The sequence below is a fragment of the Fusarium musae genome, chromosome 3 (genome assembly GCF_019915245.1).
Source record: "Fusarium musae strain F31 chromosome 3, whole genome shotgun sequence".
In the NCBI taxonomy this organism is placed as follows: Eukaryota; Fungi; Ascomycota; class Sordariomycetes; order Hypocreales; family Nectriaceae; genus Fusarium; species Fusarium musae.
The window spans coordinates 3,731,642-3,743,219 of record NC_058389.1 but is presented as its reverse complement, the minus strand read 5'-3'; the positions used below and the strand labels follow the sequence as shown (position 1 = coordinate 3,743,219).

At 49.0% G+C, this 11,578-nt stretch overlaps 4 protein-coding genes across 4 annotated transcripts; 2 read left to right on the top strand and 2 right to left on the bottom strand.

Moving 5' to 3' along the window:
* Positions 1-1,596: 1,596 nt before the first annotated feature.
* J7337_004580 (uncharacterized protein) lies at positions 1,597-4,452 on the bottom strand (the record flags this gene model as incomplete). The annotated part of the gene is made up of 3 exons (XM_044822272.1): positions 1,597-3,793; positions 3,848-4,251; positions 4,303-4,452. The coding sequence occupies 3 exons, from the start codon at positions 4,450-4,452 to the stop codon at positions 1,597-1,599; spliced, it is 2,751 nt and encodes a 916-aa protein (XP_044683605.1).
* A 702-nt stretch (positions 4,453-5,154) lies between these two features.
* Positions 5,155-5,672, bottom strand: J7337_004579 (uncharacterized protein; the record flags this gene model as incomplete). The annotated part of the gene is made up of 2 exons (XM_044822271.1): positions 5,155-5,522; positions 5,579-5,672. The coding sequence occupies 2 exons, from the start codon at positions 5,670-5,672 to the stop codon at positions 5,155-5,157; spliced, it is 462 nt and encodes a 153-aa protein (XP_044683604.1).
* A 2,273-nt stretch (positions 5,673-7,945) lies between these two features.
* Positions 7,946-8,503, top strand: CDC4 (SCF ubiquitin ligase complex subunit cdc4; the record flags this gene model as incomplete). Its single annotated transcript, XM_044822270.1, has 3 exons — positions 7,946-8,126; positions 8,184-8,417; positions 8,475-8,503. 3 exons carry the CDS (start codon positions 7,946-7,948, stop codon positions 8,501-8,503), a joined length of 444 nt encoding a protein of 147 aa, XP_044683603.1.
* An 861-nt stretch (positions 8,504-9,364) lies between these two features.
* Positions 9,365-11,578, top strand: J7337_004577 (uncharacterized protein; the record flags this gene model as incomplete). Its single annotated transcript, XM_044822269.1, has 3 exons — positions 9,365-10,096; positions 10,145-11,250; positions 11,302-11,578. The coding sequence occupies 3 exons, from the start codon at positions 9,365-9,367 to the stop codon at positions 11,576-11,578; spliced, it is 2,115 nt and encodes a 704-aa protein (XP_044683602.1).

The following is an 11,578-nucleotide window of genomic DNA, read 5'->3' as shown; positions in this document are numbered from 1 at the left end:
TCTTCAAACGACAAAACGACAACCACTTTTTTGGACATTTTTTTTCACGACACTCCTTACATTAATGTCTATTCGACTATGACTTCACGTTTATGTTTACGCCTCATGGATACTCAATGCACATGCAAGATTTTGGAAGAGATGACTTTACATTTTTGGATATTTGACCTTTGCCACGACACTCATTTGGCGCATGGTGGGAAGCATATAGAATCAGCATTGAGACACCAGACACTCCTTATATATATACCACGGGGATGAGCGAGGAGATGAAATTGTTTTGGCAGGAGAATGGTGGCCATAACTCGGCCAGGTTTGATAGCAAGGAGAGCACATGAAATGCATGGCATGAGGTTGAAATTTGATCATATTGTCGCCGCCGATTTGGCAGGCTGGGTTAACAATCTTATTGTCTGTGCTGTTTTGTATGCGTTGGTGTGATTTGATGTGATGTGATGTGATATAGTACAAATATAGAGTACAATCGCCCGTCCTATCATATAGTGTACAATCTGACAAAAGAAATATTGATGATAATCGTGAAGTCGTCTCGAATCGTGCAACATCCGGCACCGCTACCAGGCGCACCGAAAAGACATGTCTTGCTGATTGTAAGTAAATAGTGACATATTCTGGAGTCTTCAGCTCACTGTTTTTTCTTTTTGCTTTTTGCTTTTCTTCTTCTCTTCCTTGTTTACCAGTCGCTTAGTCCAAGTTCCTTGCGTCTGACATAAAGAGGCTCGTCAAAGTTGCCGGCTTCAAGGCTCTCAAGATATGCGACCTCAGCATCCACTGTCGACCTGCGACGGGGGAAGGCCCAGAAGGAAGGAAAAGAGAGTCCAAGCATATTGACAATGTGTTTTTGGGTATGGCTAACAACCAGTGTTGCTCCGAGAGAGATATGAGTGTAATTCTTGTGAGTGAAGGTATTCAGAAACTGTCTCAGACGTTTCAGAGAAGCACTTCTGCCACCTCTTATATACCCCATATCCCCTCTCAATTTGAATTCTTGCAAACGCCTCCATCTTCAAATGATCCCAAAGCTCTATCGCCATGTCCGCGATCTCGGACGGAAAAGGCAAAGTTTGAACCCTTAAGGGTTCTGGGCTTTTAGCATGGAATGCAAGGGGCACCGAACGTCTAGTGGCGGCTATCTACGCTGATCAGCCTCTCAGAAAAATAGCATGTCCTAGTTTCTTCGGCATGGCTTCTGTGTGGAATGCTGAAGCTCATAGTTGCGGCTGTAGTGTAGAGTCAATTTCGTAGAGGCTTTGACGTAGAGATCTGCGGATGGTTCCTGAAAGAACGGCGTCGATCTCTAGAAATGTGACGACATGAGAGGCTGAATTCAAACAATCGAATAGGAAATGAAGAGTCTTTTTCCTTCTTTCATTCATTAACAAAAATCCAGTATCTGAGAAATGTTCATCATGTTCATCCCAACCAACGCCGTCATTCCTGAGCTTGTTTGTCATGCACATTAACTAAGTTACATCAAAGAGCAATAGTCAGAGTCTGTGTCTGTGTCTGTCTGTGTATGTATCATATCCAGCTTTTGCCTGCCATCCGTCATTCATCTGTCTAGAAAGTCATGTCTCATTCCACAACCAGTCCCTCAAGCACGCGCATTGCTTTTGATCCTTCACTCTCAAATCGGTTGACAATCGACTCGCACTCATACTTCAGCTTCTTCTCGGCCTCTGAAGCATTGTAGTAGATCCACTCTTGCACTGTCATCTGCTTCTCGGGTGACGTCAAAGTCTGTCCCTGCTTAAGGTATCGTTCTACGCCGTTCTCCTTGTCTGGGTTGACACACGGTGTTCCGAAAACAGCGTCGAGATCCAACTCTGTCCATGGTGCCGTGCTGCGGAGTCCCGCAATCACGTTGCGCCTGGATGGTGACGAGCGCGTTGGCGTAGAGTTCACGGGTGCGAGTGCTACTCTCTTGGGATTGGAACTCGTGGTAAGTCTGGAAGAGGGCGGTTGGTTCTCGGCGTCAGAGGATTGGGGTGATTGAGAGGGTGAGATGGCTGCTTGTCGAGCCGATGGCGCGGGAGAAATGATTCTCCCAGGGGTAGATGGCGGGTTCGCCAGGTGAGCCGAGCTTGCGGGTGGTGATGATGGCATAGGCTGTTGTGCGGGAGATGCCTGCGCCGATTCAAACGATACAACACGGGAAGAAGGTGGCCTTTCGTCCTTTTGTTCCTCAGACGCGTAGACTTCGACGTCCTCTTGCATGCGCTCTTCAACCGGTTGTGTGAAGGGCTGTGTGGATTCCTGGCTCGCCGCTGCTTCCATCGACCTCCGAGCTTCCAGTGACTTCTTCGAAGGACGTCCACGACCACGTTTAGGGGCCGCTTCACTCACTTGGCTCTCGTCAGGTCCAGCAGATGGACGAGATGCCAATGAAGCCTTGGAAGGACGTCCCCGGGGTCGTTTTGTGGGTTGCTCCTCAGCAGGCTCTGGAGTAGCTTCTTCTGGCGCTTCAACTAGCTCCAAATCATTGGCGGAAGCCCTCGAGGCAAGGGATGCCTTGGATGGGCGTCCACGCCCTCGGCTGCCTGTACTCAAGCGAGAATTATTAGACTTCTTGACAACAGTGTCAGTGCTAACAAGACTATCGTCGTGGGCTGTCTCATCGATCTGGGTCTCTGCTTCTGGTCGTGTGGCCTCTTCCTCTGGCATTTCGTGTTCCTGTAGCTGTGCTTTCTCGGGCTCAGCTTCATCTTCCTCAACAGGCTCAGGTGCCGCCTTGGCCTTCTTAGACTTGCTCTGCTTGGAAGCCTTTCTGGTTCCAGCCTTTCGACCCTTCTTGGGGATATGCAATTCCTGATGTTCAGGCTCAGGCATCTGCTCAAGTTCGACTTCTGGCTCTGGTTGGGGCTCATGCTGAGGTGCTGGCTCCTCATCAACCTCCATCTCAGCCTGTAAAGCTCGAAGTTCGTTATCAACATCGTCTTCATTCGGCTCCACTGGCTCGGGATTGAGCATGGCATAGTCTCGGGAATACTCATGTTTCTCAGCCTTTGCTGCCTTCTCTCCCTTCTCTTTCTTGCTCTGACGTCTTTCCGAATCAGAGTCAGCGGTTATCTCCTCGTCTTCGGTAAGCTGTCTCTCAAGGTCTGCTTCGAGTTGGCGCTCAATCTCATCATCGTCAGGGAATGTTCCAGGAGTTGCCTCGTACCCAGAAGTCACCACTTCCGAAGTCGCAGAGCCTGAGGATACGGTGCGAGAAGATTTGGCTGACGCCTTACGTGTCGTCTTCTTCTTCCCGCCCTTCTTAGAGACAGAGACTTCGGTAACATCAACCGACTCGTCTTGTTGCAATGTCGACTCATTTACAGAAGCATTGCCACCTTTCCGCGTGGCACGCTTCTTACCCGGTGGGGACATGGCCATGCTACCGGCGTCTTCCACTGCTGCACTGTCTCGCTTCTGTCCTCGAGCAGGTTTTGTCACTGGTGCCTCTTCTTCTTCAATGGATGCCTCAACGTCCTCGACGGGTGCTTCCTTCTTGGCTTTTGTCTTTCGTCCTTTCGAAGTCGCTTTGCGAGCCTTTGTCTTCTTTCCGCCCTGTATAGTCGAAGTTGTTGTCAAGACGCTGTCCTCAATGGCAGCTGTAGACTCGTTGATCGAGGTCACCTCCGATGCGACTGTAGCGACTGATTGCGCAGACAATCGCGAGGCCTTGGATGCGCGTCCAGCTTTGCTTCGGCCAGACTTCTTAGTAGACTGCTTCTCTTCGAGAAGAATAAAGAATGGGCAGCCAGGTGATCGGTTATAATGCTCATCTCTGTAGATACCCGGTCAGTCGACGCGATATGGGAAACGAAGGAGCAATACTCACAGAGGCTTGTCGCCAGGCTCCCAGCCGTCGAGGGCCAGTTGGCAGTAGGTGCACGTGGCCATATCGTCCGAGTCTTCAGTCGGTGTGTACTTCCATCCTGCGTCGACCAGCTGCTTGGTTTTGCACTTCCATCCCTTCTTAGAATCATGGGGCCACCTTCCAGCAAATGTGGCCTTTCGAGCATCCTTCATGTATGGTTGATCAGGATCTTGTTGCGCATAATCTCCGACCTCGGCTTCAATCGCTGCGACAACCGCCCAGCCACATTCGGGAGCATGCTTCAGGTGCTCGAGGAGAGGGTCGTCATTTGCTTCCCAGCCGTCGAGGCCCTTGTGGCATAGAAAACATGTGGCATTGTCGGGGTTCTCTGGTGTAGGATTGAAGAAAAGTCCAGCGCGGGCGAGCTACAGCATTGTCAGCGGATTATTATGGTGTAAATATCGTGGTCATCGTACGCTCGCGGGTGTGATGCTCTTGTGTGGCCAATTCAGAGCTTTTGTGCCCCTTCCGCTCGTTGTAGAACCTCGCTTTTTGGAGTTCTTGTGGAAGGAGGCCAAACGGCTCTCGTATGTGATGAATTGGTCTGTGACGTCGTCAAATGACATGGTTGTTGTAGTGTTGCGCGTGAAAGCGCGGTCAGTCAAGGGTATTTAAAACAAGACGCGATGCTTCGATTGTGGGCAAACAAATTGGAGAGAGAGCTTGGTCTACTAAGTCAGCACCTAGCAAGCGGTCGAAGACGTAGAAAAAGAGAAAATAGAATAGATAATCGCGCTCATGAGAGGATATGTTCAACTCGAAAACAAGGGCGCGCGCTGCGTCAACACAATAGAACTGAATGACGGTGAAAGACGGTTGTTGGTGGAAGGAATTGAATTAGAGGTGATCGTAGCGAGCGAGGATCTAGTCTATCCAAGTCAAGCAACGCAAAGTGTCGGGGTGGGTCCTGGCGCGTTTGTTTACTTTGGTGGATCCCTGCCAGCGACTCAACCCCAGAGATCTAAACATCCATGGCTTTAGGGCCCTATGTCACCAATAGAGGCCTGGGAAATACAGCACTTTATACGGTGAGTATCAGGTGAAAATATTTCAATGATGTTGGGGTTAATTAGACGACTGTCTATTCCGAGATATCCCTAAGTCGACATATACCTACCTATTATTATCATTCAATTGGCCCAATGGCTACTCCGTACTCCATATACTCTGAGCATTACCATCAATCACATAAGAAGAAGCAAAATTGGCAAGTAAATCGTAATAACCTGACTCGTCAATCATGACTTGACACCCTGTACATTGATCTATCACAGCTTGCCAGCAGCCTTCAGTCCTCGCTCACCATCAACCAAGATACACCATCCCTCATGGCCTCGGCCACCATCACCAGCAACAACAGCTTCAAACGTCCCAGGAGCGTTGGCAAACTTGAGGACAGCATCGTCAAAACTGCCAGGCTGCAGCCACACCGACGGAATGCCCTTCTCCTTTGCCTCCTGAAGCACCTTTAGGGTCGCTGCTGGTGGAGTAATGACTGACAGAGATGTCTGCGTAGGGTTTGAAAGAGCGGTCACACTGGGAACAGTAGGGTGGTCCTTGTTCAAAGCGTTGATGGTCTCTGAGCCCGGGTTGATGGGAGTTACTGGTAAGTCATGATGGAGATACCAGGCAAAGACTACAAGTTCCTTGATTAGCGAGGTACCATCACACACAATGAATAGGTAGCCTTACCGCGGTGTCCGAACTTGGCAGGGTTGGAGCTGGCACCAGCCACAGCATAAGCGGACGATGCAAAGAATTTGCGAACAGTAGCCTCAGTCGCCATTTTCAAGATAATGTATGTTGCTCAATGTTGAAGAAACAGGTGCTTGATGATGCTGTAAGTGAGTTTGTGCCGAGGATAAAGGTCATTGCGGGGCTCTACTTAAGACGCAATAGCTCACTCACACTCACACTTACAACTGATTGCCCATTAAACTGGACATTATAAATCATTGCAGTGTTCGAATTCTATAGACGAATCACGAGGCACCTTCCATATGAAACGCCATTGTCACTGGATCAATTCCACATTCAGGCAAGTTCCCTCGTACAGGAAATGCATCTCCTAGGAGATTGTTGAATTGACTCCGCCGTTGGAAAGCTGTGTACTGCGTCACATGCAGGTGTCAACTGAGTCGAATGATACGGCCATCTACCAAGAGGGATGTTGATAAAACTTTGGACTGAAAATCTTTGAGCTTGTTTTATGAACTATAGGGTGAGATTAGTTATGTGGGTTGTCAAACTAAATCTTATGCTTTTGGGTGGATGGACGGATGGGAATCATGCACTGATAAAAACCAGCTCTAATTAATTTAACACTTCAAAGACAGAATAGACAACAACGTGAAAGAAAGTATGCCGTCAGTGTAGATTAGCTAATATAGTCTACTAAAAACCTCATTGAATTTACCTTTGTGTCAGAAATGTTATTTTGGTCCGTTGCAAGCCACTGAGACTTCAGTGTTCAGGGTAACCAAAGATGACCTTGAATCATGAAATACAACATGGCACAGATCATGATCGGTAGTTAGCAAGCGAACAAGATCTACGATAAACTTCATTATTAGCCAGGACCTGAATGATGCTAGCCAAAGCTGGGAAGACTCAGCCAAGAGATAATTTCCAGGATCGCGGGATGAAATGAAACCCCCATGATGGATTCAAAAAGAGATGAAGCGATTACAATGACGTTGTTCTGTAAATTTCAATGTCACATGAAAGGTAGCAGTAATCTCAGGGTCTGGAAAGCTTAGGGCATCTTGTCGGAGTTGGCTTCAACTCATCACGGAAAAGGTATGATAAGTTAAGCAGACCTCCGTATAGACACAGAATATCGAGGCTATCCCGACATAGAGTCGCCAGAACAGATAGTCTATAGAGTTTTCATTCAGTGAATTGGCGCACAAGGGCCACTCAAAAACATGACGGCACGTGTCTTTCAAAATAAAAGGCTCCGGGGTGTCAACTAAAGAGGTTTGTTTGTCCGCGTACAAAGACGAGATGAAGCCTCGTAGCGACGAATATAGGGAAATGGATCCAAGAATATGATACAGAGTAAACAATAGTAATTTGGAGATTTGTTCTACGTTAGATCTCATAAAGGGAAACATGAAACCAAGTTATTGGATCATTGTAGAGTGTAGCCAAGTATTGGCAGCCTTAATTGACTATTTAATACTAAGGGTCCTTGTGAGGCTCTGCGGCATTTGGAGGGATGAATTCCGTCCAGTGCCACGATAGCCTCACCAGGAAGAGCTTCTACCAAGACATTGAAATATGAGTGAGAGCTGCTACTTCGGCAGTTGATTTTTATGTCGAGAGACCTCTTGGGCCGATGTTTGACATAACTTTGATTCATCCAAAAGGGGCCTTGCATTATTTACTCCGGTTTCAATAGTTTCACCGCCAAACGGCATTAGCAGACAAAGGACATAATTAAGTAGACAGCTTTGGTGGCTGGGCTAGTATAGGGATGGTCAGACCTTTTCCGTACCTACAGGCCTGGCTGACTTTGGCCCATAGGATGACCCCGTTGCCCCGTCAGTGTATGGGAAAAGAGCCCAGGGAGGCCAGAGCGTGGAGAGGAAATGCAAACGAGATGCAATCTTGGCCCTCTTTTCCTCTTTCTTCATCACTCAACCTCTCAACACCATTTTCTGCTCTCTAATACCATCTCAAAGACATCTCTCGACCGTTGTAGCACTGTTTGTTGTGTCACCAAACCAACGAGCCACACACACCGACACCCACTAACGTCAACGTTGACCCCTCTAATAAAACAAACCAAAAATGGTGAGTGAGCTCAGTTGCCCCGGACACCCCTTTCTTCGCCCACGTAAACAATGCACCCCGCCCTCTGATTCGACAGTTTGGTCTGGTCCCCCGAATAAGTTGGAAGTTGGTTTTGCTTCAGCTCGCCCGGCACAAGCCTGGGTTTTTTTACCTGCATCTCGCATACTTCTACAACTACCGAGCAGCAACACTTTCAATCGCATTCTTCAGAACGCATTTCCCACATACACTCGAGCCTCGAAGTCAATCAAACAAGCAATCATGTCTTCTAACAAGTTCGATTCTCAGGCTTCTACCAACTACAAGGAGGCTTTCGCTCTGTTCGACAAGCGCGGAAATGGCCGTGTCACTGTTGATAGCCTTGGTGATCTGCTGCGCGCCTGCGGCCAGAACCCTACCCTCGCTGAGATCCAGGACCTCGAGAAGAATGTCGGTGGTGAATGTGAGTTTACTCCCTGCGATGCGATTTAAAAGCGCATAACTGACGCTGGCGATACAGTCGATTTTGAGACATTCCAGCGTGTTTTGAACCGCCCCGGCGGTTTCCGCGACCCTGGCGAGCCTGAGGAATACTGCCGCGGTTTCCAAGTGTTTGATAAGGATATGACGGGTTTCATCGGCGTCGGCCAGCTCAAGTACATTCTGACAAACCTGGGCGAGAAGATGACTGATGAGGAGGTCGATGAGCTCCTCAAGGCCGTTGACACCAGCTCAGGCCAGGTCAACTACACTGGTAAGTTCTGCAGTACACGATATCCAATGAAACAAGCAGCTAATGGGATATAAACAGACCTTGTGCGAACCATTCTCGCCAACTAGACAATGTACAGATATGGGCGGGTTAGGTTATGCATATGCGTTGACGGACCGGCGTTTGCTTATTTGATTGATTATGGATATGGATGGAAATCGGCTATGGGAACGCTGAAATGATGAATTATTGCTGCGCATTTGCGACGCACTAGCAAGTTGGATTTTCGTAGATACCTACTTAGGGGAACAGGGAGTCTAGAAATGAAGCTCTATGTGCCTTGGCTTTGACGGTGTCTTTTGGTGAAGATCATGCATGACTTGAGCTCATGACGACAAGTATAAACAACCCCAACTAACTCTCGCTTCTGTTACATAAACAGTTTCACTATCGATTAGACAATTATGGCCTCAAGCCTAAATTATGCCATAATCATAGCACATGATAACTCATTAGCCGCCCTGATCATGACACCGCAGTCCGATTGCCCCGCGTTTTCCACCCATAAGCGGGTCCACGAAGGAGCTCTACCTTTAGCTGCACCTTCACTTAAGGTATCGCCCCATCTTGTTGCATCTTCAGTAACGCCTTTTCAACGCTTTTGACGCCAAGAAACGGATCAATCGACTTAGTCTCAGAGCATAAGCCCCTCTTTCAACTGTAGGTAGGTTGCCTCAATCATCCATCATCAAGCCAATCGGCTAACATCCCAAAGAAACATCCCGAGCCCGTCCATCATATTTGTATCCAAGCTGGATAAGCGTGCTTCCCGCAGACCCCTCCTCCTCCTACTCTCTCTCTTCATCCTTCTCGTCGCCGTCACTCTGGCTTCCTCACGAGCCTTCTCTCGTCTCGGCTCTTTAGTGGATCACTTCAGATTCCAAGCCCCACGAACTATTCTATCACGAAGACAGCTTGTTACTAGCACAATGGCTCCCGACAAGTATCGTAACCCTCCTCAGGCACCGCCTCTGTTCACCGCCACCCCCGAATCGATCGCTGCCGATACCAAGAAGCTTTGCGATGCTACCAAGAATGTGTTGGACTCTGTAACTGCCAATGTTACTGCCGACAAGGCCTCTTTTGCCAATGTGCTTGAGCCCATCCTCATTGACGAAAACTTGGCTGCCACCAAGAGACGCATTCTGACCTTCTACCACCATGTTTCCACCAACAAGGAGCTTCGCGATGCCTCTACTGAAGCCGAGAGTGCCTTCAATGACTTCGGCATAGAGTGTAACATGCGGGAGGATGTCTTCAACGCCGTCGATGCTGCCTACGCCAACCGAGCATCTCAGGATCTCACCAAGGAGCAGGCGCACGTCCTTGAGAAAGAGCGACAGAAGTACATTCGCAACGGTCTTCGACTGCCCGCTGGTCCTAAGCGAGACCGCTTCAAAGAGATCCAGAAGCGTCTGAGCGAGCTTGAGATAAAGGCTCAGAAAAACCTCAACGAAGAGAAGGGTGCCATCTGGTTTACCCCCGAGGAACTCAAGGGAGTTCCTTCTGACGACATTGACATTGATTCACTGGAGAAGGGCACTGGTGAAAATGAGGGCAAGGTCAAGCTGTCCTTTAAGTATAACCATTACTTCCCTCTTATCAAGTATGCTATCGATGCCGATACTCGCCGCAAGTACACCATTGCGGAATCCAACAAGGTGAGACAACCAACAAAACTCCAAAATCTCTGCTAATTGAACCTTCAGGCGAATGTCAATGTTCCTATCTTCCAAGAGATCATCACCCTCCGAGATGAGGCCGCTCGCCTTCTCGGTTACGACAACCATGCCGCTCTGCGCATCGAAGAAAAGATGGCCAAGACTCCTGCTGCTGTTCGCACTTTCCTAGACGATCTTCGAAACAGACTGGCCGAAGGTGGTGCGAAGGAGATCAACGCACTGAAAGAGTACAAGAAGAAGGACTACGAGGAGCGTGGCCTTTCATTTGACGACAGCTTCTACATGTGGGACACATCGTTTTACTCCAGAATACAAAAGGAGAAGGAGTATAGTGTTGACGAAGCCGCAATCTCGCAGTACTTCCCTGTTGAGTCGACATTCGCCGGTATGCTCAAGATTTTCGAGGAGATTTTCGGCTTCGTGTTTGTCGAGCTCAAGCCTGAGGAGCGAGCGAGGCTCAGCCCCACTGGCAAGGCGGAAGACATTGTGTGGCATGAGGATGTTCTGATCTACAGCGTGTGGGACGATGAGGCCTCGGGCTCAAGCTTCAATGGTTATCTGTACCTGGATCTTCACCCTCGAGACAACAAGTATGGCCACAACGCCAACTTCAACCTTGAGCCTGGCTATGTCACCGAGGATGGCAAGAAGCACTACCCCGTCACTGCTCTTGTTTGCAACTTCAGCAAGCCTTCACCAAAGAAACCTTCTCTGCTCAAGCATCACGAGGTTGTGACCCTGTTCCACGAGCTGGGCCATGGCATTCACGACTTAGCTGGCCGTACCCGCTACAGCTACTTCCACGGAACTTCTACGGTGCTTGACTTTGTTGAAGCCCCATCTCAAATGCTGGAGAACTGGTGCTGGACACCTAGCGTTCTTAAGTCGCTTTCCAAGCATTGGGAGACTCAGGAGCAAATTCCCGACGAGCTTATCGAGAAGCTTGTCTCTACCAAGCGCCTCAACTCCGCTATAGGTGCACTGGGACAGCTCGTCATTGGACTCTTTGACATGACTGTGCACACGCCCGAGTCTCATGAGGCTGTCAAAAAGCTCAATGCCGGCCGAGTTTGGAACACCCTTAGGCATGAGATATCTGGCACCAAGGGCCCTGAGGATCTGGGCGAAGGACTGTAAGTACCTACTGGAGATGAACTTTTACTGTTAAACTAACTTGAATGTAGTGAATGGGGTAACAGGCATGCCGGCATTGGCCACTTCATCGGCGGGTACGATGCTGGTTACTACGGCTACCTCTACTCAGAGGTGTTCTCGCTCGACATGTTCCACTCGTTCTTCGCCAAGAACCCAATGGACGGCAAGGAGGGTCGCCGATATCGCCATACCGTTCTTGAGAGAGGTGGAAGTATTCCAGAGTTGGAATTCTTGAGGGAGTTCTTGGGCCGGGAGCCTAGTTCGGAAGCTTTCTACAAGGAGCTTGGACTTTCTTCATCCGCGTAG